The following is a 25,732-nucleotide window of genomic DNA, read 5'->3' on the forward strand; positions in this document are numbered from 1 at the left end:
TTTGAAAAATCTAAGTTGGAGACAGAGTTGTTGGATACTAAAGGTAAAATTTTTATCTAAAATGTACAAGCTATTGTTGGAGTGGCATACAAAAGATGAACAAGTTAAATCTGTGATGATAGATTAGGCAAGAAATGTAAGACATAATATAATGTTTGAGGATTGGGAAAGATTGTGGAAGAAAGAGGTCACATGTACTTTGTTAAAGAAAAATATACTGAAAATGATGTATAGATGGTATTTGACTCATGTAAAATTAGCAAATATATATCATAATTGTGACAATATATGTTGGAAATGTAAAGAAAAGGAAGGAACCCTTTATCATATGTGGTGGACCTGTCCCAAGGTGAAAGACTTCTGGGAAAAGATTTATAATGAATTGGAAAAAAATGTTGAAATATACATTTATAAAGAAACCAGAGGCCTTCTTGGAATAACAGGTTTGGAATTGCCCAGGAAAGATGTTAAATTATTTTTGTATGCCACAACTGCTGCTCGTATTTTGTTGGCTAAAAAGTGGGAAACCCAAGAATTACCAACAATAGAAGAATGGCAGATGAAGATGATGGATTTTTCAGAGCTAGCCAACCTAACTGGAACAGTCTGCGACCAGAAGCAGGAGGAGTGTCAGGAAGAATGGAATAAATTTAATGATTATTTAGTTAAATTTGTTAAGTTAAACTAACTGAAAATAGCTTGCAGATACTTAATGGGCTTAGGAATTTATTTATGTTGAGTGATGAATTAATATGTTTAATTCTATAAGGTGAAGATCTAAGGATGTTAAGGTTTAAGTTAAATTTCATAAAAATTGGGCTTTGGAAAACCGTTAAAAAGACATGCAATGAAATTCAACCAAGGGGAAGCAAGGAAATCACTTAACAAAGTTAATAATGGTAATTTTCAATAAGGCTATGATTTATGTTTGTTTGTCTTGTGTGTTTGTTTGTTTGTTTGTGTATAATATTGTGAAAACTAATAAATTTTTTGGAAAAAAGAGAGAGGCAGAGATGAGTCAGGCTAGTGATGGAGCCAGGGTGTCTCCCTCTCCTGCTGCAACAAGCTCCCCTCTCCTGGTGTCTCCAAGGACCAGAAGAGGGATGAAGAGGGAGGAGCAAAGAAGGGCAATTCAGTGGAGTTCCATTCCTTTTTTATGGTCTTATCTGATGCTGTTCTGATATTATGTTAGTTCAATTGGCGCTCTTGGAGGAAACAGATTTTCTAGATCCATTTCTAATCCAAATTTAGGCCCAGTTTTGGCACACCAACTGCTTGGGTCGCCCTGTATGATGATCTCTGTCGGGAGACAGACAGTGGAAATGTGTCTCTGTTTATTTTCCTTGACCACTCCTTGACTTTCTAGGTCATCAGGACTGCTTCCTCCACCCTTCCCCTCTACTGCAGGAGGAGGAAGAGTCTCTGATTCTTCTGCAACCACAATTGTTGTCATCATCATCATCATCATAATGATTATTATTAAATTTCTATACCACCCTACACCCAAAGGTCTCAGGGCAGTTCACATAAAATATCAAATACATTAAATGAAAACAAAACCAACAACCCAATAACCCCCCCCCCCAACAAAAAAGATCCAGCATTTTTCAAAAGGGTATAATATATAGATCAAGTCAGGCAAAGGCCTGGTTGAAAAGGAAAGGTTTTTGCCTGGCGCCTAAAGGTGTATACTGAACATGGGTGGGGAAGGTCCCCCCCCCAAATATCTTATTTGGGGGTCCAATACAAGTTGGCACCTACACTTCTTACCTATTGTTTCCCTGAACTATTTTAATATCAGCAAACATTTTCTTCTATTTTGAGACAGAAGCCTTGACAAATAAAGAATATTCAGAATCTTGGTGTAAATCATGAAATTCTATAAGGAGTTAAATTATTCAGGGGTGTTATTCTTTCACTTACAAGCAGGCACCATACATTTGCGTGAGTCCTCACTCTCCCAGGTGAGCCCCCTGAGAGAGGGAGGAGGGAGGGAGAGAGAGAGAATGTACACATGCACACTTGGCTTTTCCTAAGAGTCTGGGTAAAAGTTGGATCCAGTACATATAGATCATAAAGAGGAAGCAGGAAAGACTATCACTCTTTCAAATTCCTCCTCCAGCTCTATGCACTATTCAAGGGAGAAAAGAGGTAATCCCTCTTTTTGCGCAAGAGAGGATTTCGGTGTGATCCAGCGGGGCTTTTCTCATATTCATTTTTTATTTTATGAATATTTGGTACAAAATTCTTTCCCAAACATTTGTGTCATAAAATCAGTCTTAAGATAGCTCGGATTCTAATTACAATTCATCAAACACCCTCTCATTTGCATGACCCACATAAGAATGATTATAGTGTTCAGTTGTATTACATGACTTGCAATCACATTCCAAGGCTATTAGCACATGGTATCACACCCCTTGTTGCTTATTTGTTTTTAATAACTGAGCATATATAAGCAGAGTACTGCTGATGTCTCTGAGGAAAGCAAAAAGCCCTTAGAGAAAGAGAGTTGAACCTGACCAGGCAACCTAGAAAGAATTAAGGAGAAAGAGACAGCAAGAGAAGGATGGAGATATGGGCACTTTTGATTGCTCTGCTGGTAGTTCTTCTGATTCTGAACTTCAAGAAACTGCTCTGGTCAAACAGGCATTACCCTCCAGGCCCTCTTAAGCTTCCTCTCATTGGAACCTTGTGGACCCTTGGATTGAAGATTCATGAAGATACTCTCATTAAGGTACTTACATCTTGGTGATAATTCAGTCTGATTTCAGCAATTGCTTTATCTATTTCCCGCAACAATTGTGATATTTCAGCTTAAACAATAGCATCAAATGGTAAATGGTAAATGCCATAAGCCTCCTTTGTAAGAAACTGTAACATATGCAAATAATAGGGATAATACAAAGAATATTATTATTAAGACTGAAAAGCACCCTCAAAGAAAGAATGGTTTATGAAAATCTTGGAACACGCAGAGATGGCAAAAATTGATAAAAGATACTAATTTAGAATATTTTAAAGAAGATTGGAAAACATTTGCAGCCTATAAAAAAAGTTATTTCCCATATGTAAAGACCACAGTGTGGTTTGAAGTGTAAGAAAACAGCAGAATATATTAAGAAACAGGTTGGAGAGGATGAAATTAGATAAGATGGAACTTTAAAATGCAATTGTATGTAATTCAAGTTATAAACAATGATGCAGGGTGAGTGGGAAGTCACTTGTTTTGTTGAATTGGAATATAATTGTTGTATAACAAATATAACTTTCTAAATGGAAAAAAGAATATTAAAAAAAAGACTGACCACATGGGTCCTCAGCATTCATTCATGACAGCCTCTCAACATGGAATTAACCTGCAGGTGCTATTCAATTTCTTAAGCCTGGTGTCAGCGATGTTGCTTCACTGACAGGGAATGAGAATGCAGGCATAGAGAGCAAACATATAAGAGTGGTATGCAGAGGGAAGGGAGAAGCAGCAGGGAGCAGCCATAACTTGAGCTCCGAACATACGGAAGAAGCTGCAGAGGTGAGGGAGACTGAAGCTCTTGTATTAAGTTGAAATATCCAACTGTAGTTTTTGAACACATCTTTTCTCTTCTCTCTTTTGACCCAAATGGTAGCTGGGAAAGCAGTATGGAAATATTTTCACCCTATGGATGGGACATCAACCCATGGTAGTACTGTCTGGATTCCAAGCAGTGAAAGAAGTGCTCACTGACCACTCTGAAGAATTAGACGAGCGACCAGAGACTCCTTTCCTTAGGACCATGGCAAAAGGAAAGGGTAAGTAGTGAAGAATAAGAATTTCTCCTGGTATTTTCCCAAGAGAAAATGTTTAAAGGGCTGTCCAGAGCAAAGGTTCTCTATTATTGTTGCACTTAAGAGGAAATGGGTTACCTAGAAGTGAACAACTAGGGGCTGATGTCCTCTCAGTGTCCCCCTAAAATATTTGAGGGGACCACAGGCTCCCCCTAAGTTCATGACAATTGCCATTCTATTTTTCCCCCCAAAAAATTTATTGGTTTTTACAATATCAACAACAAACAAAACATAACAAACATAAATCATAACCTTATTGAAAGTAACAGTTATTTACTTTGTAGGACAACTTCCTCGTTTCCCCTTAGTTGAATTTCATTGCATACTTGCCATTCTAGTAGTGGGTGTCAGCAGCATAAAAATAATAATAAATTTTATTTATACCCCACCCTCCCCAGCCAACTCCAGATATAAAATAATTGATTGAAATACAACTTAAAAAACAAGATTAAAATACAACATTAAAATCCAACCTCATTTCAGCAGAAACTCAAAAACTATTTTGGGGATGAAAATGTCAAGTCTGATTGGAAAAAAAAAATCCAGACTGGTCCTATGTGGGCCAGAAAAAAGCCAGTGAAGTCCCCAAGTAGGAGTTCCATCACAGAAGGAGAAAAGTAAGAGGGGGAGGGGATCAAGTTAATTCCAAGCCAAAAGCCAGGCGGAACAACTCTGTCTTACAGTCCCTGCAGAAAGAAATCAGATCCTGCAGTGCCCTGGTCTCATGAGACAGAGTGTTCCACCAGGCCAGAGCCAGTGTTGAAAAGGCCCTGGCTCTGGTTGAAGCCAATCTAACTTTAAATCTAACACTGTACTCCATCGGGAGCCAGTGCAGCTGGAAAAGCACTGGGTGAATATGCTGCCACGGCAGCGACCCCGTGAGGAGCCTCGCTGCAGCATTCTGCACCTGCTGGAGTTTCTGGGACAGCTTCAAGGCCAGCCCCACGTAGAGCGAATTACAGTAGTAAAGCCTGGAAGTGACCGTTGCATGCATCACTGTGGCCAGGTCGGGGCGGGAAAAGTAAGGGACTGCTTGATGCGGTGAAGGTAGAAAAATGTCACCTTGGCTGTTGCTGTAACCTGCACCTCCATGGAAAGGGAGGCTTCAAGGATTCCACCCAAACTCTTAACGGAAGGCAATGGCACTAATTGGTCTCCCACAAGAGAAGGCAGTTGGTCCCTCATCCCCATGCCATCCTGACCCAGCCATAGGACCTCTGTCTTCGAAGGATTTAGTCTCAAACGGCTCCCACGAAACCATCCAGCCACAGCTTCCAAGCATCTGGTCAGTGTGTCTGGGGCTGAGTCGGTGTGGCCATCCATCAGCACTAGCGCCGAGTGTCATCAGCATATTGGTGACAACCCAGCCCAAAGCTCCAGACAATCTGGGCAAGGGGGCGCATAAAGATGTTAAAAAGCATTGGGGAGAGAATGGTGCCCTGTGGCACTCCACACCAAGGACTGGCGTGACAACATCTCCCTCCCTGGCACCACCCTCTGTCCCTGACCAGAGATAAAAGAGCACAGCTATGCCCTGTATCCCCACGTCGGCGAGGCGGTGGTCCAGAAGATCATGATCAACCTTGTTGAAGGCTGCTGACAAATCTAAGAGAATCAGCGGTCCCAACCCGCCTCAATCTAGTTTTCTACAGAGATCATCTATTAGGGCAACCATAGCCGTCTCGGTCCCGAAACCAGGACGGAACCTGGACTGAAATGGATCTAAAGCCGATGTTTCCTCCAGAAACCTACCAAGCTGTTCAGCAACCGCTCTCTCAATTAGATATGGAAGATTTGAAACTGGGCAGTAATTTGATAAATCAAAAGGATCTTGTGAAGTTTTCTTTAAGAGCGGACACATCACTGCTTCCTTCAGCTCCCCTGGGAATGTCCCTGTGTCAAGGGGCAAATTGATACTTTCAACCAGGGGGATCCATGCAACATCTGGGCATACCCTAATCAGCCAAGACGGGCATGGATCAAGGAGGCAAGTGGTGGGCCTACCAGCTCAGAGGAATCTATCCACATCAGCAGGGAGTATCTGATCGAAATGATCCAACACTGGACCTGAAGACAGTTGAGGGGCCTCCAGTTCTGTCACTGTATCTAAATTGGCAGGGAGGTCATGGCAGAGCAACAGGACTTTCTCTGCAAAAAAGTTCGCGAACGCCTCACAGCTGTGAGTCGAATTTATGCTTAAATTTGGTTGTCCTCCTAAGGATGTTATTGACTTAATTATTCTAAAAAGTTTTGCCGGGCGACAGCCAAGCTCTCCTTGGTGCCCCACACGAGACCAACACATTCAATGCCAGAGATCGCCAGTGCTGGCAGAGCTCTGAAAGAGCAATCCTCATCACTGATTATGTGAGGTGGGGCTCACTTGCCCCCTTCCTCATATTTTATTCAAGTGGCACCCCTGATGGATTGCAACTAGCAAGTGCTTTGTGGAATTAGCAATTGTACTGCACTGTGGTTCAATTCAACTGCAGGTAGTAGTTTGTTGCCTGTTGCAATTGTAATGCATTTACTATCCTGGCCCTCAGTGCTGCATGAAGAGCTTGAACTCAAAGTTCTTTCTGCTGAAGGCTTTGATGCCGACATCAGTCTGAATTCTGGTAAAATGGGGGCATGGTGGTTGGAGTCTAGTCAATTGTTCAGTTTATTGCTATGAAAGGGGTTCAACTCCCCCTGAGAGAACAGGTTCATAGACTAGAGGTGCTCCTGGATCCATCTTAGCTGCTAGAGGCCCAGATGACCTTAATGCCTTCTGCCAGCTTCAGCTAGCAAGGCAGCTTTGGCTAATAAGACAGCTAAAGTAGTTTCTGGATCAGGATAGATTAACTACTGTCATCCATGTGCTGGTTACCTCCAGGCTGATTATAGCAATGTGCTGCATTTGGGGCTGCCCTTGAAACAATGTCTGGCAAAAAATGCAGTGGCTTGACTGCTCATGGGTGCAGGATATAGCCAGCATGTTATACCACTGGGTGACAATTAGCTAAGTTCAAGGTGCTGGTTGAACAAACAGCCTATACAACTTGAGATCAATATATCCCCTTCCAATAAGCTTTTCAGTTTAGATCTTTTTAAAAAATTTATTTTTTATTCAATTTCCATTACAAGATTTAAACCTACATTTTCAATATTATCACAAATACATAACTTTGACTTCCTTCAGCTCATCCGCAAATATTCCATTTTCTAATCTTCTATCCGCAATTCTAAATTTAACATTGCCTTTTATTTTAAATAAACCTATTCCTTTATTCCCTTTTTTACAGTGTTTCTAATATTATTTCTTCACAAAGCTTCCTGTAACCCCACAAACGTTATTTGCGTATCACAAATGCTTTTCATATAGTCCACAAATTTGCTCCAGTCCTTGGTAAACTTTTGATCTCGTCGGTTTCGGATCCTTCCTGTTAGTTTATCTAATTCTGCGTAGTCCATTAATTTCATTCTCCATTCTTCTATTGATGGTAATTCTTCCTGATTCCATTTTTGGGCCAGTAGTATTCTTGCTGCTGATACTGCATATAAAAATAATTTATGGTCCTTTCTATTTATTTCATTTCCAACCATTCCTAACAAAAAAGCTTCTGGTTTTTAAACAAATGTATATTTCAACATTTTTTTAAAATTCATTATACATCAGTTCCCAGAAGACTCTCACCTTTTTACACTCCCACCACATATGATAAAATGTTCCCTCTTTTTCTTTACATTTCCAACACTTATTACATACTTTATACATTTTTGCTAATTTCACTGGAGTGATATACCATCTATAAACCATCTTCAACATATTTTCTTTTAATGCAGTACAGGCTGTGAATTTTATCCTTTCATTCCACAATTTAATCCACTCATCTAATTGTATTTTATACCCAAAGTCTCTGGCCCAATGGATCATAACCGATTTTACCTCTTCGTCTTTCGTATACCATTCTAGCAGCAGTTTATACATTTTAGACAAATTTTTAAATTCATTACTCAATATCTCACTTTGAAACTTTGATTCTTTTTCTGAAAAACCTCTCTCCTTTATCTCCATGTTAAACATTTCATTAATCTGTTAGTAATGCAACCAATGGTTTACATGTTCTTTAACTTCCTCATATGACTTTAAACTTCTCATATTGATTTTCTTCACACTCATCATTTCTAATGGAGATAACCAATCAGTATTTTTGGTTCTAATAAGTTTTTATACTGATCCCAGACTTCCAAAAGAGATCTTCGAATGATGTGGTTTTCAAAACTTTTATGTACTTTTTTCTTATCATACCATAAATAAGCGTGCCAACCGAATCTATTATCAAATCCTTCCAAATCCAACAATGTCAGTGTTTGTAAAAAGCAAAAAAGGAGGGAAAGGGTTCTGACCTCCCTTTGTCTCCTCAGCCTGGTCCTCAGACCCTTGTCGGCACAAAAAGAGTCCACGAGAATATCCTTGCAGAGTTTTGTTCTTAAAAGTTTTTGTGCAAAACACGACTGAATAATTATACACACCAGCACTAACCAACCAACCAACCCAAACACCAGCCTCAGCACAAACTAACATTTCTCACTTTATATATACAACTTGGTGCAGACCGCTGAGTCATGCTGACCCAGCTTTATTCGCATTAAAGAAACAGCGGCCATTTTAGCCGTGACACCCCTTCTGTTTCTTAAATGCGAAAAACCCCAACAGAAACAATACATACATACATACATTATATACATAAACCCAGTTTTGCCATTAATTCATTATGGCATGTTGCTGGCAAAAGCTTGGTAAACAAATCAGCAATATTATCTTGTGATTGACAATACTCCAGTTTGATCACCCCATTCTGTACACAATCTCTCACATTTGCATGACGGATAGCAATATGTTTTGATGCAGATTTCATTATTTCTGAGCCCACTGATGCAATGCACGATTGACTATCTTTATACACTTGGATAGGCAAATCAACTTTACAATCTAGATCTCTTAGTATCTGTATAAACCACAGGATTTCATTGCATGCTAGCGACAGGCTTCCATATTCTGCCTCACAGGATGAGGTCGCAACAAATCCTTGTTTCTTTGACCTCCATCCAACTATGGAATTGGCAAACATCATAACCATTCCACTCGTAGATTTTCTGGTAGTTACACAGCTTCCCCAGTCCGCATCAACAAATACTTCTAGTTTTTCATCTTGTGTACTAGATATCTTTAAACATACATTTAATGTCCCCTTTAGATATCTGATAAGTCTTTTCAAAGCACACCAATCGGCAGTACTGGGTTTAGATACACGTTGGCTCAGAACATTTGTAGCACATGCAATGTCTGGCCTTGACCACTGGCTTAAATACAGCAGTAATCCTATTTTTGAGTGATACAACTCAGGCTGATCAAATTCTTCATCACACACTGTCTTTGGGAAATCTGGTGTCATGGGAGTCTGAACTGGCTTGCAGTTTTCCATGCCAAACTGCTCTATCAAATGAAGAATTTTCTCTTTCTGGCTCAATAGGAAGCTTCCATCAGCTTCCTGCCTTACTTCTACTCCCAAGTAATTGCTTACAGGCCCTAAGGCTTTAAGCTTAAACCTCTTTTCCAGTTGACTTGTGAGCTTCTGGATCTCATCTGTGGAACTCCCTGCCACAAGCAAATCATCAACAAAGACTAAGAGCATTAGATATTTGTTGCCTGTCCCCTTGGTGTACAGGCATGGATCAGCCACACTCCTTTTAAAACCAAGTTTTACAAGGGCTTCATTTAAACACTGGTTCCAACACCTTCCACTTTGTTTGAGACCATAAACAGCCTTTCTCAAACGCCAGACTGCACCATTCTCCTCTTCAAACCCAGGGGGTTGTCTCATTAACACTTCATGGTCTAAATTTGCATGCAGATATGCAGCATCAACATCAAAATGGTGCACTGCTAGTTGTCTTACAGCAGCAATGGAAAGCATTAAATGAAAAGTTTCACTCTTTACAGTGGGAGAAAACACTTCATCATAACTCTCCCCTTTAATCTGAGTGAACCCTCTGGTTACTAATCTGGCTCGAAAACATGGTTCTCCAGATGCAAGGGTTTTCCTTTTGTAAACCCACTTGCTTGACACCACTCTGCCACCAGGTGGCAGCATTATGACCTCAAACACTTTGTTACGTTTAAAAGAGTTCATTTCTTCTTTCATAGCTTGTTCCCACAAAGCACGTTCCCCAGGGGGTAAGTCTAAGACTTCATTATAACTTTGTGGTTCCACACAACTCACATTGCATACTCTCACTCCTCCTAGGGTCAAACGCTGAGGAGGTACACCCTTGTTTGAAAGCTGGGAGTGCCTAGGCACAACTACTACTTCTTCCCCCCTTATCTCTGGCTCTTTTTCCTCTTCCTCTAGAGAAGTATTATTATCTATTGCCTCATCTTTTGGGGAAATCTGTGCCTCCTCCTCATCCTGCTCCTGTGTTGCCAGTGGCTGAGAAGAAGCCTCTTCTCTTACTTGCAGGGGCAGTAGGCCATCTGGGTTGGCATGGATCGCAGTCCATCTGTCCTGGTCAGCGAAGTCTGCACTTCGTGACAGGACCACTCGTCCTGGACGTAAATTGAAACGCCACCCTTTGCCATAGGACTGATATCCCACAAACCGCAGTTTCTGCGCTCTAGCGCCCCCTTTCTGGCACTGAGCTTTGGGGATATTTACATGTGCCCAAGCACCCCAGTTATGAAGCATTGTCCACTCTGGTTCTTTCCCAAACAATACATGATAAGGAATATCTTTTATAGAGCTAGACCAGGTTCTATTAATCAAAAAGTTCGCTGTCAGAAAAGCCTCGCCCCACAGCCTATGGTTGTGACCCAATCCTGCATCCACTAGCAAGCAGTCCTTTACTGACTGTATTACAGCCCCTGTCTTTCACACAGACCAATTTCAGCAGGGCTATAAGGGTTAGTCAAACAATGAGTGATCCCTTTACGTCGCAACCATGCCCCAAATTGTTTGTTCAGAAATTCTCTGCCCCTGTCTGTTTGCAACTGCACAATTCTCTGAATGTGGGGAAACACTCAGATTTCTGCTTTAACAAAAACAGCCAACTAAAACGATTTATCATCTATTACCAGAAAAGCATATCTGGCGCCCCCTTCAGTCTTCTGTGGGAAAGGGCCTATCACGTCACAATGGACAAGTTCTAAAACCTCTTTAGATACTCTGTCACTTTTAGAAGCCACAGGCTTCCTCTTAGATTTGGCCATTTTACATACATTGCAATCTAGGAAACAGTTACAGCTATTTACTTTTAGGTTCTTGCACACCTTTTTGCATCTCTGAAAGCACACGGAAATTGGCGTGACCCAGTTTTCTGTGCAGTTCATGTACACACACCTTATGAACTGGCAAATTATCCTGAACCACCTGGGCTGCTTTAACAGGCTTGTCCTGCATTACATATAACCCATTTTCCAACTTTGCATGGCCACATACCTGAGTTCCATTCTTTATCAGACAGCCATCCTGCGTGAACTTAACACTATACCCTGCATTAATTAAACAGCTTACAGAGAGCAAACAATAGTCCAAACTGCTGACAAACAGAGTCTCTGGTAGAGTAGTGTTCAAGCACTGCAGGAAACATGTTCCCTGGCCATCAATCAAAATAAATTCTCCCAATATATTTCTGCAACTGGAGTAGCAAAGAATATTGACTGTCATTCATCTTGAGCAGTTACAGATAGGTAGCCGTGTTGGTCTGCCATAGTCAAAACAAAAAAAATTCCTTCCAGTAGCACCTTAAAGACCAACTAAGTTAGTTCTTGGTATGAGCTTTCGTGTGCATGCACACTTCTTCAGATACACTGAAGCATTCTTGAGTCCAGACTTTTGAAATAATGATGTACTTAAAAGCAATCAATTCTGGAAAAATGAATAAATGTTCTCATGTGTTCTCATGTGGGTGGAAATCAGTGCTTTTTTTGGGGGGGGATGCAGGGATACACATACCTCTAAACATTTTGTGTATCTAGGTTTGGCCCATTTCATGCGGCTCAATGTGGTGCCTTCCATAGTTCCAGTTACAGATAGGTAGCCGTGTTGGTCTGCCATAGTCAAAACAAAAAAAAATTCCTTCCAGTAGCACCTTAAAGACCAACTAAGTTAGTTCTTGGTATGAGCTTTCGTGTGCATGCACACTTCTTCAGATACACTGAAGCATTCTTGAGTCCAGACTTTTGAAATAATGATGTACTTAAAAGCAATCAATTCTGGAAAAATGAATAAATGTTCTCATGTGTTCTCATGTGGGTGGAAATCAGTGCTTTTTGGGGGGGGGATGCAGGGATACACATACCTCTAAACATTTTGTGTATCTAGGTTTGGCCTCATGGAGGGGCAGTATTTCAATATGAGTAGGAAAATGAGCATACCCCTAAACATTTTTTTAAGATAAAAAGCACTGGGTGAAATTCAACACTGTGCTATTATGATGGTTCCAGTAGTGCAAGCATTTTGCAACAGACAAGTAGATGCTTCATTGTTGCTGGTATGAGAAAAAGGTGGGTGGGGAGAATATTTTATCCCTGCTACATCATTGTATATGTTGTACCTTGTGGCATTATAGACAGAATGTGTCATATGGATGGGGGTTACACCATGTGTAGCTCTTACCTACAGAGTGATTTGTTACACTTGTATGAAACAAAATGAACAGGGGTAAACCTGGTGGTGTGGGTAGCCAAATACATTTCACAATATTCACGCTACACTAATTAGCACCAACATTCTAAGTGAACTCCCTCAACCTGTCTTAGCAGTTTTGTATGACATGATTGCATTGTGAGTGATATATTATCACTATATTATGGATCACACTTCAAAACGACCTTGACAGATTAGAGAACTGGGCCAAAACAAACAAGATGAATTTTAACAGGGAGAAATGTAAAGTATTGCACTTGGGCAAAAAAAAAAAAAGAGAGGCACAAATACAAGATGGGTGACACCTGGCTTGAGAGCAGTACATGTGAAAAGGATTTGGAGTCTTGGTTGACCACAAACTTGACATGAGCCAACAGTGTGACACGGCAGCTAAAAAAGCCAATGCAATTCTGGGCTGCATCAATAGGAGTATAGCATATAGATCAAGGGAAGTAATAGTGCCACTGTATTCTGCTCTGGACAGACCTCACCTGGAGTACTGTGTCCAGTTCTGGGCACCACAGTTCAAGAAGGACACTGACAAACTGGAACGTGTCCAGAAGAGGGCAAACAAAATGGTCAAAGGCCTGGAAACGATGCCTTATGAGGAACGGCTAAGGAGCTGGGCATGTTTAGCCTGGAGAAGAGGAGGTTAAGGGGTGATATGATAGCCATGTTCAAATATATAAAAGGATGTCACATAGAGGAGGGAGAAAGGTTGTTTTCTGCTGCTCCAGAGAAGCGGACACGGAGCAATGGTTCCAAACTACAGGAAAGAAAATTCCACCTAAACATTAAGAAGAACTTCCTGACAGTAAGAGCTGTTCGACCGTGGAATTTGCTGCCAAGGAGTGTGGTGGCGTCTCCTTCTTTGGAGGTCTTTAAGCAGAGGCTTGACAACCATATGTCAGGAGTGCTCTGATGGTGTTTCGTGCTTGGCAGGGGGTTGGACTCTATGGCCCTTGTGGTTTCTTCCAACTCTATGATTCTATGATTCTATGAATCTTGCTTCTACGACCATCAGCAAGATAGATTGAGTATTTTCCATCGGCTGGCTTCCCCAGGGTCTTAAAGTCCTCCCGACTGTTGCAGATAATCCTGCTACTGCGAGAGTCCAGCAACCATGTTCCTCGAGGTATTTTCCTCTTCTCTCGAGAAAATGCAGACACAAATTGAGCAGAATGCGTGTTCTTCCCTGAAGAGAACCCCTTCTGCTTACGTTTCTGTGTCTATTGCTGTCTCTGCTCCACGTCGTCTCCTGGACGTCTTACCCTGCATTGACGTTGGAGATGTCCGGGTTGGTTGCATCTATAGCACCTCCTCACCGCCACGGCCAGGTCCAAACCTTGGCGTTGCTCCATTGGCAGATTCTGCTGCTGCCCCCCTCGACTGTAACTCCTCCGCTCTTGGAGTTCAGCCTGTCTATCTGACCTTCTTTCTGCTTCTTCGGTCAATCTTCCAACCACATACTCAAGGGTCAGATCTTGGGGACGCATACTCTCCATGCTGTTAATCACAGGCAACCAGCTTTCAGGCAAACTTGAAAGGATAATGTAGGTTTGGTCAGTCTCATCATAACGCTTACCTCTCTGCTGTAGTTGAAGAAACAGAGATTTCAGCGTTTGAAGATGAGTTGCCAAACTCTCACCTTCATTCATAACAGTCCTGAACAGCCTTCTGGTCAGAGAAATTATAGTTCCAGCAGTTTCTCTGACATGCATTGCCCTTAATAAATTCCAGCACTCAAACGCTGTGCTGGCATTTGCTACATGCAATAACTGAGAGTTGCTCAAACACAGCATAATTTGGGCACGGGCCCTTTCATCCAGCCATTTTTTCTCAGCAGAGTCCTGTCTCAAAACCTCAGTTTCAACACAGTCCCATAGTCCATCTCTCCTTAACAACTGCTGCATTTTAATTGACCAACTCAGCCAGTTGCTCTCTGAGAGAAGTTCAAAACAGATGCCTCCCCCAATATTTACAACTTGGGAAGACTGGAAATCTGCCATCTCTGCTGGTGCTTGCTGAGCCCCTTCTGTGGGGCCTCCAGCAATCTCTCCTGACTCTCTCTTTAGAGTCTGACTGGATGGTCCTAGCTGGCACTCACCGGCTTCTAGCTGTTGCCTCTGTTGACTCTTAGGTCCTGCCTGGCCCTGCAACTGGTGTAGCTGCTCTGTCAGTCGCCTGCTGTGGTCCTCTAGTAGTTCAAACTGTTCCAGTAGCCGACACTGAGTGCTTTGCTGATCCTCAGATCCTAGCCACTCCAGCATCACTGCAGACAGTTACAGCTTGTCACCAACTGCTCCAACGCACAGCCACTGGCTTCATACACCACCAGGACTCACCAGCTCCCTGCTCAGATGCTGTCAGTCGTTTTGCACTCTGCACATGCTCGGAAAGACTGGGCCGATAACCTGTCAGTGTTTGTAAAAATCCCAAAAAAGGAGGGAAAGGGTTCTGACCTCCCTTTGTCTCCTCAGCCTGGTCCTCGGACCCTTGTTGGCACAAAAAGAGTCCACGAGAATATCCTTGCAGAGATTTATTCTTAAAAGTCTTTGTGCAAAACACGACTGAATAACTATACACACCAGCACTAACCAACCAACCCAAACACCAGCCTCAGCACAAACTAACATTTCTCACTTTATATATACAACTTGGTGCAGACCGCTGAGTCATGCTGACCCAGCTTTATTCGCATTAAAGAAACAGCGGCCATTTTAGCCGTGACAAACAATTCCTTATTCCAGTGTGGTGTAGTGGTTATGAGCGGTGAACTCGTAATCTGGTGATCAATTTTGCTGTTTGTTCTGTATAAATTGCTTTAATTCCATTAAAAAGACCCTGACCCACCTCCATAATTTCTAAATTTTTAAACATAAATTCCCAAGATATATTATCAAAGGCCTTTTCTGCGTCTACAAATATTAGCATAGCTTGTTTATCATTCCTGGCATTCAGATATTTTCAGTTTAGATCTTTCTTAGTTTTGCTTCTTTTCAGCCCTCGGTTCCTCTGGGAGGATGAGTGGAATATAAATGTAATAAAAAATACAGTCAAACATCAGATCTCGAATGCCTCCATTTTGGAATGTTTTGGCTTCCAAATGCTAAAAAACCCAGAAGTAAATGTTTTCTGGAAGCAAACGTCCAATGCAGCCTCCAATTTAGTGCAGGAAGCGCCTGCAACCAATCAAAACCCGTGCCTCAGTTGAATAGATTATGTTTGACAACCAAGATTTGAAATAATAATAATAATACCATCCCCCTTCATGGATCACTGCCTTGCTGTGGGGAAGGGGTTTGAAGAGGAGTCATATTGGAGAGTTTTGACCAAACATGATCCACCTGGAGCAGGAACCAGCAAGCCACTCCAGTACACCGCCAAGAAAACTCCATGGAAAAGACAACAGGCACATAAAAGTTATGACGCTGGGAGATGAGCCCCTCAGGTTGGAAGGCATCCAACATGCTACTGAAGAAGAGCGGAGGACAAGTACAAACCAAAAGGTCGCTCAGTTGCGGATATGCCTGGAAGCGAAAGGAAAGTCCAATGCTGTAAAGAAAAATATTGCATAGGAACCTGGAATGTAAGAACCATGAACCTGGGTAAGTTGGATGTGGTCAAAAATGAGATGGCAAGAATAAATATTGACACCCTGAGCATCAGTGAACTAAAATGGATGGGAATCGGCGAATTCAGTTTGGATGACCATAATATCTACTATTGTGGGAATGAATCCCGTAAAAAAAATGGAGGGGCCCTCATAGTCAACAAAAGAGTGGCGAAAGCTGTATTGGGATGCAATCTCAAAAATGATAGAATGATCTCTATACGAATCCAAGGCAGACCTTTTAACATCACAGTGATCCAAGTTTATGCACCAACTACTGGTGCTGAAGAAATTAAAATTGACCAATTCTATGAAGACTTACAACACCTTATAGAAATGACACAAAAGAAGGATGTTCTTCTCATTATAGGGGATTGGAATGCTAAAGTAGGGAATCAAGAGGAACAAGTGGCAAGTTTGGCCTTGGAGATCAAAACGAAGCAGGGCAAAGGCTAATAGAATTCTGTCAAGAGAACAAGCTGGTCATCACAAACACAGTTTTCCAACAACACAAAAGAAGACTCTACACATGGACATCACCAGATGGGCAGCATCGAAATCAGATTGATTATATTTTCGGCAGCCAAAGATGGGGAAGCTCTATACAGTCAGTAAAAACAAGACCCGGAGCTGACTGTGGCTCAGATCATCAGCTTCTTATAGCAAAATTCAATCTTAAACTGAAGAAAGTAGGAAAAACCACTGGGCCGGTAAGATACAATCCAAATCAAATCCCTTAGGAATACACAGTGGAAGTGAGGAACAGGTTTAAGGACTTAGATTTGGTGGACAGAGTGCCTGAAGAACTATGGATGGAGGCTCGCAACATTATACAGGAGGCAGCAACGAAAACCATCCCAATGAAAAGGAAATGCAAGAAAGCAAAGTGGCTGTCCAACGAGGTCTTACAAATAGCGGGAGAGAGAAGGCAAGCAAAATGCAAGACAGTTAGTGAAACATACAGGAAATTGAATGCAGATTTTAAAAAAAAACAGCAAGGAGAGACAAGAAGCACTTCTTAAATGAGCAATGCAAAGAAATAGAGGAAAACAACAGTAAGGGAAGAACCAGAGATCTGTTCAAGAAAATTGGAGATATGAAAGGAACATTTTGTACAAAGATTACCATAATAAAAGACAAAAGTGGAAAGGACCTAACAGAAGCAGAAGACATCAAGAAGAGGTGGCAAGAATACACAGAGGAATTATACCAGAAAGGTATGGATGGCTTGTAGTGTGGTTGCTGAGCTTGAGCCAGACATCCTGGAGAGTGAAGTCAAATGGGCCTTAGAAGTGGAAGTGATGGTATTCCAGCTGAACTATTCAAAATTTTAAAAGATGATGCTGTTAAGGTGCTACACTCAATACGCCAACAAGTTTGGAAAACTCAGCAGTGGCCAGAAGATTGGAGAAGATCAGTCTACATCCCAATCCCAAAGAAAGGCAGTGCCAAAGAATGCTCCAGCTACTGCACAATTGCACTCATTTCACATGCTAGCAAGGTTATGCTTAAAATTCTACAAGGAAGGCTCAAGCAGTATGTGGACCGAGAACTCCCAGAAGTGCAAGCTTGATTTAGAAGGGGCAGAGGAACCAGAGACCAAATTGCAAACATGCGCTGGATTATGGAGAAAGCTAGAGAGTTCCAGAAAGACATCTACTTCTGCTTCATTGACTATGCAAAAGCCTTTGACTGTGTCGACCACAGCAAACTATGGCAAGTTCTTAAAGAAATGGAAGTGCCTGATCACCTCATCTGTCTCCTGAGAAATTTCTATGTGGGACAAGAAGCTACAGTTAGAACAGGATATGGAACAACTGATTGGTTCAAAATTGGGAAAGGAGTACAGCAAGGCTGTATATTGTCTCCCTGCATATTTAACTTATATGCAGAATTCATCATGCGAAAGGCTGGGCTGGATGAATCCCAAGCCAGAATTAAGATTGCTGGAAGAAATATCAACAACCTCAGATAGGCAGATGACACAATATTGATGGCAGAAAGTGAGGAGGAATTAAAGAACCTTTTAATGAGGGTGAAATAAGAGCGCAAAATATGGTCTGAAGCTCAACATCAAAAAAATGAAGATCATGGCCACTGGGCCCATCACCTCCTGGTAAATTGAAGGGGAAGAAATGGAAACAGTGAGAGATTTTACTTTCTTGGGCTTCATGATCACTTCAGATGGTGACAGCAGCCACAGAATTAAAAGACTCCTGCTTCTTGGGAGAAAAGCAATGACAAACCTAGACAGCATCTTAAAAAGCAAAGACATCACCTAGCCAACAAAGGTCTGTACAGTAAAAGCTATGGTTTTCCCAGTAGTGATGTATGGAAGTGAGAGCCGGACCATAAAGAAGGCTGATCGCTGAAGAATTGATGCTTTTGAATTGTGGTGCTGGAGGAGAATCTTGAGAGTCCCATGGAAGATCAAACCGATCCATTCTTAAGGAAATCAGCCCTGAGTGCTCACTGGAAGGACAGATTGTGAAGCTGAGACTCCAATACTTTGGCCACCTCAAGAGAAGAGAAGACTCCCTGGAAAGACCCTGATGTTGGGAAAGATGGAGGGCACAAGGAGAAGGGGACGACAGAGGACGAGATGGTTGGATAGTGTTCTTGAAGCTGCCAGCATGAGTTTGACCAAACTGTGGGAGGCAGTGGAAGACAGGAGTGCCTGGTGTGCTCCGGTCCATGGGGTGACGAAGAGTCTGACACGACTAAATGACTAAACAACAACAACAAAATACTGTCAGAGACTGCATTTTGTGTGGGAGAGCCTACCAACCTGACAGCTTGCCAAATCTCTCTTCTCTCACACACCAAGGGACGATAGAGAGCAGAATGCAAGGGGAAGTACCTGAGGGAGTGGACACAATGGGGGCTGGAGCAGCGGGAGTGGGGGCAGGAGAGCCCAGAGATGCTATAAATGAACTGCAGCAGTACAGCTGACAGCTGAAATCACAGCTAACTTCCCTCACCGGGCCCTCGGCGAAAAAAAGACTGCATTTAGAGGCAGAAAGGACTCTCAGAGCCTGTAAAATGCCTGTTTCCAACCCCTCTAAATACGCAGGTTACCTGGCGGACTATCTTGCTTTTAAAATGAAGCTCTCTATTTTCTCGACGTGAGAGCAGTGGATTTTAAGTCTGATAAGGAGAGAGTGTTAGGATATTTCCGTTCCACCTTAAAAAGGGAGCAGGTTGTTGTGTCACAGCCTGTGTATTTCCTGTTCACAGGATGTTTTCTCTTTTGTTCTCTCTCTCTGTGCCTGAGACATCGAAGAAGGCAGTCATGTTTTTTCTTTCTTCTGACCAACGCTGAATAAAGTTGTAAATAATGCCCTCCTCAGTGCATCTTTCGTTGTGCGAACTCTGCTGAAAGAGCGTGCACCAGCCTTGGAATGTGGCATGTTATTTCTGAGGCTCGTGTCACTAATTGACTGATACTGTATCTACGGGAGATCGATGGATCGTCTGGAGACGGCTTGGGGGCATGATGGCCTTTGTCTCCCTGGCAGTATCCCAACAGAGAGTGCCATATTTAATTGGCATGTTAGTGTTAGAATTCTGCCCGGTCAGAGGGATGTGCCAGTCTTCCAGGCACCGGCAGATATTCCTTGTGACCTCCCGGCTGCGCCGCTCTGCTGATAAGCAGCCGAGGTCTCGGTGATTCTTCCCAGACTGTGAGAAAAACACACCGTTCTTCCTCTCTCCCCTTTGATGTCCCCAGGGAGGGGAAAGAAGCAGACAGAAATCTATTTACATCTTTTATTCCTGTCTTTTACTTCAGTACAGAGAAAACATGTCTGCACTCATCAGCAGTTAGAATAAACTCCACCCATGTACCTCCAGTACAGGTCATATGACAAACCCACTGAGCTAACATCCAGTGCTCAGTACAGAATGGACTGCCCCTTTGATCCCATGGCAACAGTCACAAACTTCCTGTTTGGCTTTCCAGCCACAAGCAGCAGACTTGGCTGCTATAGCCTTTGCTTGCTGCTGCATTGCTGCTTTAGAATAACAGTTAGAAGGCAATGCTAAAGGATGGGCGATTCCTCTAATGGCAGCCAAGCACCGCACCCTCTCAATCCTGGGGGAGTTTTTGGAAACTATGGATGGAATCTTTAATGATCCCCTGCAGAATGTTACCTCTGCACAACAACTGTTAAACCTCCACCAGGGGAGCGATTCTGTCTCCACATTATGGACTGCATTCAACTTGTTAGTTCAAAAGCTTGGGTGGCAAGCAAACAGTCAGCTTTTGGCAGCCATGTTCTGGGTGGGGTGGAACGAATTGATATCAGGTGAACTGGCGAGAATGCTGCCCACGGACTCTTTGGATGATCATAGAATCATAGAGTTGGAAGAGACCACAAGGGCCATCGAGTCCAACCCTCTGCCAAGCAGGAAACACCATTAGAGCACTCCTGACATATGGTTGTCAAGCCTCTGCTTAAAGACCTCCAAAGAAGGAGACTCCGAGCTTCACTGATGTGGTCCGAGCTTCACTGAAGCTTGGACTGAGGCAGCAGCAGTGGAAGTTGGAGAACAGGCGGCAAGGATGGCCCATGGTTGTGAAAAGCCACATTCCTAACATGCCTGAGCAGAGAGTTGGCAGCATGCCCAGACAGGGAGACTTTCCAGAGCAGATGCAACTGGGCTCAGCAGGGAGGGGGAACCCTGCAACAGCTTGGATGGAGGGGGGCCAACGTCACAAACGTTGCTTTGCATGTGGGCAATCTGGACATTAGGCAAGACAGCATCCAAGCAAGAAGAATGGGGGTTTCTGTCTGGGGCTTGTGTCAAGGGAGGTCCAAAATCTAAGGCGGGAAACGGGAAGCCCCAGTCCATGAAGGAGGCTGGCAGCTGGGAAGGAAGTCAGTAAAGAGCCCTCAGATTGAAACAACGGTTCCTGGGATCGTGGTGCTACGACACTACAACTCCCAGACAGCTGCAGGGTGCAGGTCCAGGGACTTATAGACTCAGGGGCTTCCCTGGACTTTTTAGACTCAGAGTTTGTGGAGCAACAGTAGCTGGGCACGCAGCGACAAGAAGCCCCATTGGAAGTGCAACCAATTGATGGCAGGCCGTTGGTGGGGAGGCAAGTTGCCTATGCCACATGGCCCATGCGGATGGAGTTGTCAGGCCACAAGGAGACAATGATGTTTCACATCACCAAGTTAGCTCACAAAGCATAGAATCATAGAATCATAGAGTTGGAAGAGACCACAAGGGCCATCGAGTCCAACCCCCTGCCAAGCAGGAAACACCATCAGAGCACTCCTGACATATGGTTGTCAAGCCTCTGCTTAAAGACCTCCAAAGAAGGAGACTCCACCACACTCCTTGGCAGCAAATTCCACTGTCGAACAGCTCTTACTGTCAGGAAGTTCTTCCTAATGGCTCCGATGGCAGATCCCTGACAGTGAAGAAGAAGAAGAAGAAGAAGAGTTTGGATTTGATATCCCGCCTTTCACTCCCCTTCAGGAGTCTCAAAGCGGCTAACAATCTCCTTTCCCTTCCTCCCCCACAACAAACACTCTGTGAGGTGAGTGGGGCTGAGAGACTTCAGAGAAGCGTGACTGGCCCAAGGTCACCCAGCAGCTGCATGTGGAGGAGCGGAGACTTGAACCCGGTTCCCCAGATTACAAGACTACCGCTCTTAACCACTACACCACACTGGCTCTCAGTGAGTTTATTAGGCTGTCATGAGCACCTGGTGGGTCACCAGTGTTCTTTGTGAACAAGAAAGACACCCCAGAAAGATGTCTCATGGTGATCTACAGAAAAACCAACAGCCTCATGATTCCTAGTCCATACCCCTTGGCACATATTGGTGACCTGCTGGAGAAGTTAAGGTCGGTGAATTTTTTTCCAAGCTGGACCTGAGGGGGGCATACAATTTGATACATGTGAGACAAGGGGACAAGTGGAAAATGGCTTATAATACCAGATTTGGAAGCTTTGAATACTTAGTTATGCCTTTTGGGCTACAATTGGGCACAGCCACATTCCAGGTGTTCATCAATCATGTACTGGCAGATTTATTGGACAATACAGTTTTGTGTTACCTAGATGACGTGCTGATCTACTCTGAGAACCCAGAAGAGCACGTGTGACACGTGACGGAGGTGTTGCATAGACTAAGGACACACCGCCTCTAGGTGAAATTGGGAAAGTGCCAGTTTCATGTCAAGGGGGTGGAATTTGGGGTTATCACATCTCTCCTGAAGGGGTGTACATGGACCTAGCCAAGGTGCAGGCGGTGTTAGATTGGCAGAAGCCAAAGACTAAGAAAGACTTACAGAGATTCTTAGGCTTTGCTAATTATTACCACAAGTTCATGCCCAATTATTCTTGGCTCATGGCTTTCCTTACAGACTGCTTGAGGAGCAAGAAGCCGTTGTTCTGGACAGAGGAGGCGCAAGATGTGTTTGAGAAGCAGCGGAGGAGTACCTGCACCACACAGATCCACATCGGCAAATGGTGGTGGAGAGGGGTGCGTCAGAAAGTGCCATAGGAGCTGTGTTGCTACAAGACCGTAACGGAGATTTGAGGCTGTGTGCCTTCTACTCCCAAAAGTTGGACGCTTCAGAACGGAATTACACCATTTGGGAGAGAGAATTGCTCACCATAAAAGAAGCGCTGGGGATGTGGAGACATTTCCTCAAAGGAGCACAACACCAAGTGGAGATACACGGACCACAAGAACTTAGAACACTGGCTAATGGTGAGGCATCTGAACCAGAGGCAAATTAGATTGGCACAGTTTTTTTGCTCTTTTCGACTTCCGAATCTGATACATGCCGGGGCACTAGAACCAGAGGGCGGACGTCTTGTCCTGGAAGCTGGAGTATCTGGAGGGGGAGTCAGCCACCGGGCTGAGGCATATTCTGATACCGGAACAGTTACAGCTGGTGGCAGCTCCCATAGTTGAAACCGCAGACTTCAAGAGACAGATGGAAGTGGATCGAATAGTACTCTTCCAATCCTGTATGATGAGTTTATCTCCCCCCCAAAAATTCCAACCATTCCTCCATGTTTAAAAACAATAAATCCTTCATTTTTATTTTAACAGGAAACTCTCCTCTGTAGTCTTTTATTTTAAAATAATCCATAGTTATTTACTTGTATATTCATTATTTTACACCCAGTTGTATATCTGGCGATGGCATTTCCTGTAGGGGAATTTAGCAAGAGAAAAAGAAAAGAACTTCCATTTCAACCACTTCCATTCTTTTCCCAATAGCATTACCAGAAGCTTGATAGATTTTCCCTCTAAATTCCCTCCAATTTGTACCCAGAATCCTTTCTGCTTCATCTTGTAATTCTTTGCTTTAGAGAGACTAAGCGGCTCTTACATGCAAGGATATGAACTTCAGTAAACATTGTTCTGAGATGGCAACTTTTTACATTGATTTCTGCAAGTAATAATTTCTCATTGATTTTCCATAGGTATTGTATTATCAAATGGTCACACCTGGAGGCAACAAAGACAGTTTGGTGTAGTTACTATGCGGAAGTTGGGGTTGGGGAAGAAAGGCATGGAGCACCAAATAGCAGAGGAGGCTCATCAGCTCGTGGAGGTTTTTGCACGTTCAAAGGGTATGTGATGAGGGGTGATGGTGCTGAGCTGGCGTATGAAGATTTATTTGTGTACTACGTCTGTCCATTTTAGAAAGGAATGTGATTTGTTTTTCTTGGTTCCTAAAGGAGATCCCAGCAGTTTCTCTTGGCCACCATAAAATCCCACTCTCAGTATGAACAGGAGCAGCTAACCCTAACATTATTTTAATTTTATTTTGCAGGACAGCCACTTGATCCCTCCTTGCCCATCACTAATTCAGTCTCCAATGTGATATGTGCTGTGGCTTTCGGTCACCGGTTTGCTCTTGAAGATGAACAGTTCCAGAAGCTGATGGAAGCCATGGATTTTGTCCTAACATTTGTATGTAGCTTTGTTCATGGTGTGAGTAGTCATTTTCATTTCTACTATGCCAAAGAGGTATCCCTAAATACCACAAATCAGTATTTTGATATTGATCTGAGATAAGGGCAACTTACTGTCTCACAGCCTGATCAATTTCTCATGATTACCATTGAGATTTTTTAAAAAAGGAGTAGGAAGAATTTGTCCACTACAGAAGACTCTTTGGAGGAAAGATGGGATAAAAATGGAACAATGACCTTCAGAACAGGTCATCAAGAGCCCACCAAAGGGGACAGAGGTGAACAAAATAATCTTCTCAAGAAGGGAATTTCATAGTTTTGTTGCCATCATTGAAAACTAAATGTATCTACTCTCTAGCCACTTAGCAATGACAATGATGATGGCGTCCATGGTGAGGCCCCTGCAGCCAGCCTTGGCTGGAATTTTTTAAACGTAAGAGAGACCTGCAACTCAAGCACTGTCCCTACTGCTTTTTTTATATATATATATAAATTTTTATTGGGTTTTCAATTTTTTTCAACAAACAGACGCACACATAAAAACAAACACAAAATAAAACATCTGTAATTTCATACCCTTACTTTCATTACCTTCTTTCAGTGACTTCCCCACGCCCCCCTACCCACCTTCCAATTTCATTGGGTATCCCAGCAAGTTATTTGTTCATATCTCTTGAATATTATTCGTATCTTTTCTTAAAATTTGTCATTTTTCCATTTTTACTTATCCTAATTTTACATATCCCATTTTACACATTAAATCCTTTCTCTAAGGTCGGCCCAATTTCTCTCCCACAAATTCCTCCCTCTTTGTATTAAACCAAAAATCCTAATATTTCAGTTCTAAATCCCAGAATTTTACCACCCTGCTCTCCCCTCCCCCCCTACCCCGGTTTCTGCCCCTTCCCAGATCAATGTCCTCAAAAAAGAAAAACAATTTTAACCCGGATTTCTCACATCAGAGGCCCTTCGGCCCCATTTAGTCTCTCTCCACCAGTTTTGTTGATAGTCCTTTTTGTTGGTCTTCTCCTCTCGAGGAAGTTCTGTCACTAGCCCCTCGTATTTTCCTCCTTCCAAATCACGCAAAAACAGTTTCTGTCCAGGATCAACAAATCTCCTGTGCTCCGGCTTAAAGGAGAAGTCCCCATCATATTTGTTCATTCTTTTGTAGTCCAATATTCCAGTTGTTCCAGGGACTTCCATCTTTCTTTCTTCTTTTTTTTTCGTCTATATATTTGTTTTTATTTAGTTTTCCATTACAGAAAGAAAAAAAAAGTAAGAAATAGAAGATATACTTATACAAACATATATGATGTTACACAGACCCTTAGTAACAAAGAAAAAAAAAAGGAAGAAAAAAGAACATATAAGATGTAACAAAACTTAGCTTTCACCTCGTTCATACTTCTTGTTTTGTCTCTTCTTTCGAACTTCCTTTAGCTTTCCCGAGAATCATTCGAAACAATATATTAGAACTCACAATTCTTAGTGTGTACTGTCATTATACTCTTATGTATATTTACATACATAACCTTTGGTCTCTTGTTACTTTTCGACAGTAGCTCATATGTTATCATAGCGTGTCTCTAAATCCCTTTAGCGTTATTTTCCTTTGATTAATACCATCCAGGTAATCTACAAATTTTTCCCACTCCTT

The 25,732-nt window shown here is 42.6% G+C and overlaps 2 protein-coding genes across 3 annotated transcripts in view; one reads left to right on the forward strand and one right to left on the reverse strand.

Annotated features, from left to right (window-relative positions):
• The window catches only part of LOC309369816 (cytochrome P450 2J5-like), a 201,041-nt gene that overhangs the window by 160,515 nt on the left and 14,794 nt on the right, over positions 1 to 25,732 (forward strand). Inside the window, exons 1-4 of one of the 2 annotated variants that reach the window (XM_081911156.1) lie at positions 2,475 to 2,737; positions 3,627 to 3,789; positions 23,581 to 23,730; positions 23,934 to 24,094. In XM_081911156.1, coding sequence (XP_081767282.1) covers positions 2,570 to 2,737; positions 3,627 to 3,789; positions 23,581 to 23,730; positions 23,934 to 24,094 — 642 coding nt within the window. In that variant the 5' untranslated portion in view covers positions 2,475 to 2,569. Of the gene's footprint in view, positions 1 to 2,474; positions 2,738 to 3,626; positions 3,790 to 23,580; positions 23,731 to 23,933; positions 24,095 to 25,732 lie in introns of those variants that run through there. The other variant, XM_081911155.1, reaches the window with a different exon arrangement.
• Positions 1 to 25,732, reverse strand: part of LOC309369823 (cytochrome P450 2J2-like) — a 226,942-nt gene that overhangs the window by 72,526 nt on the left and 128,684 nt on the right. The window lies entirely within an intron of this gene.

The sequence above is a fragment of the Podarcis melisellensis genome (genome assembly GCF_964234715.1).
Source record: "Podarcis melisellensis genome assembly, chromosome: 5".
In the NCBI taxonomy this organism is placed as follows: Eukaryota; Metazoa; Chordata; class Lepidosauria; order Squamata; family Lacertidae; genus Podarcis; species Podarcis melisellensis.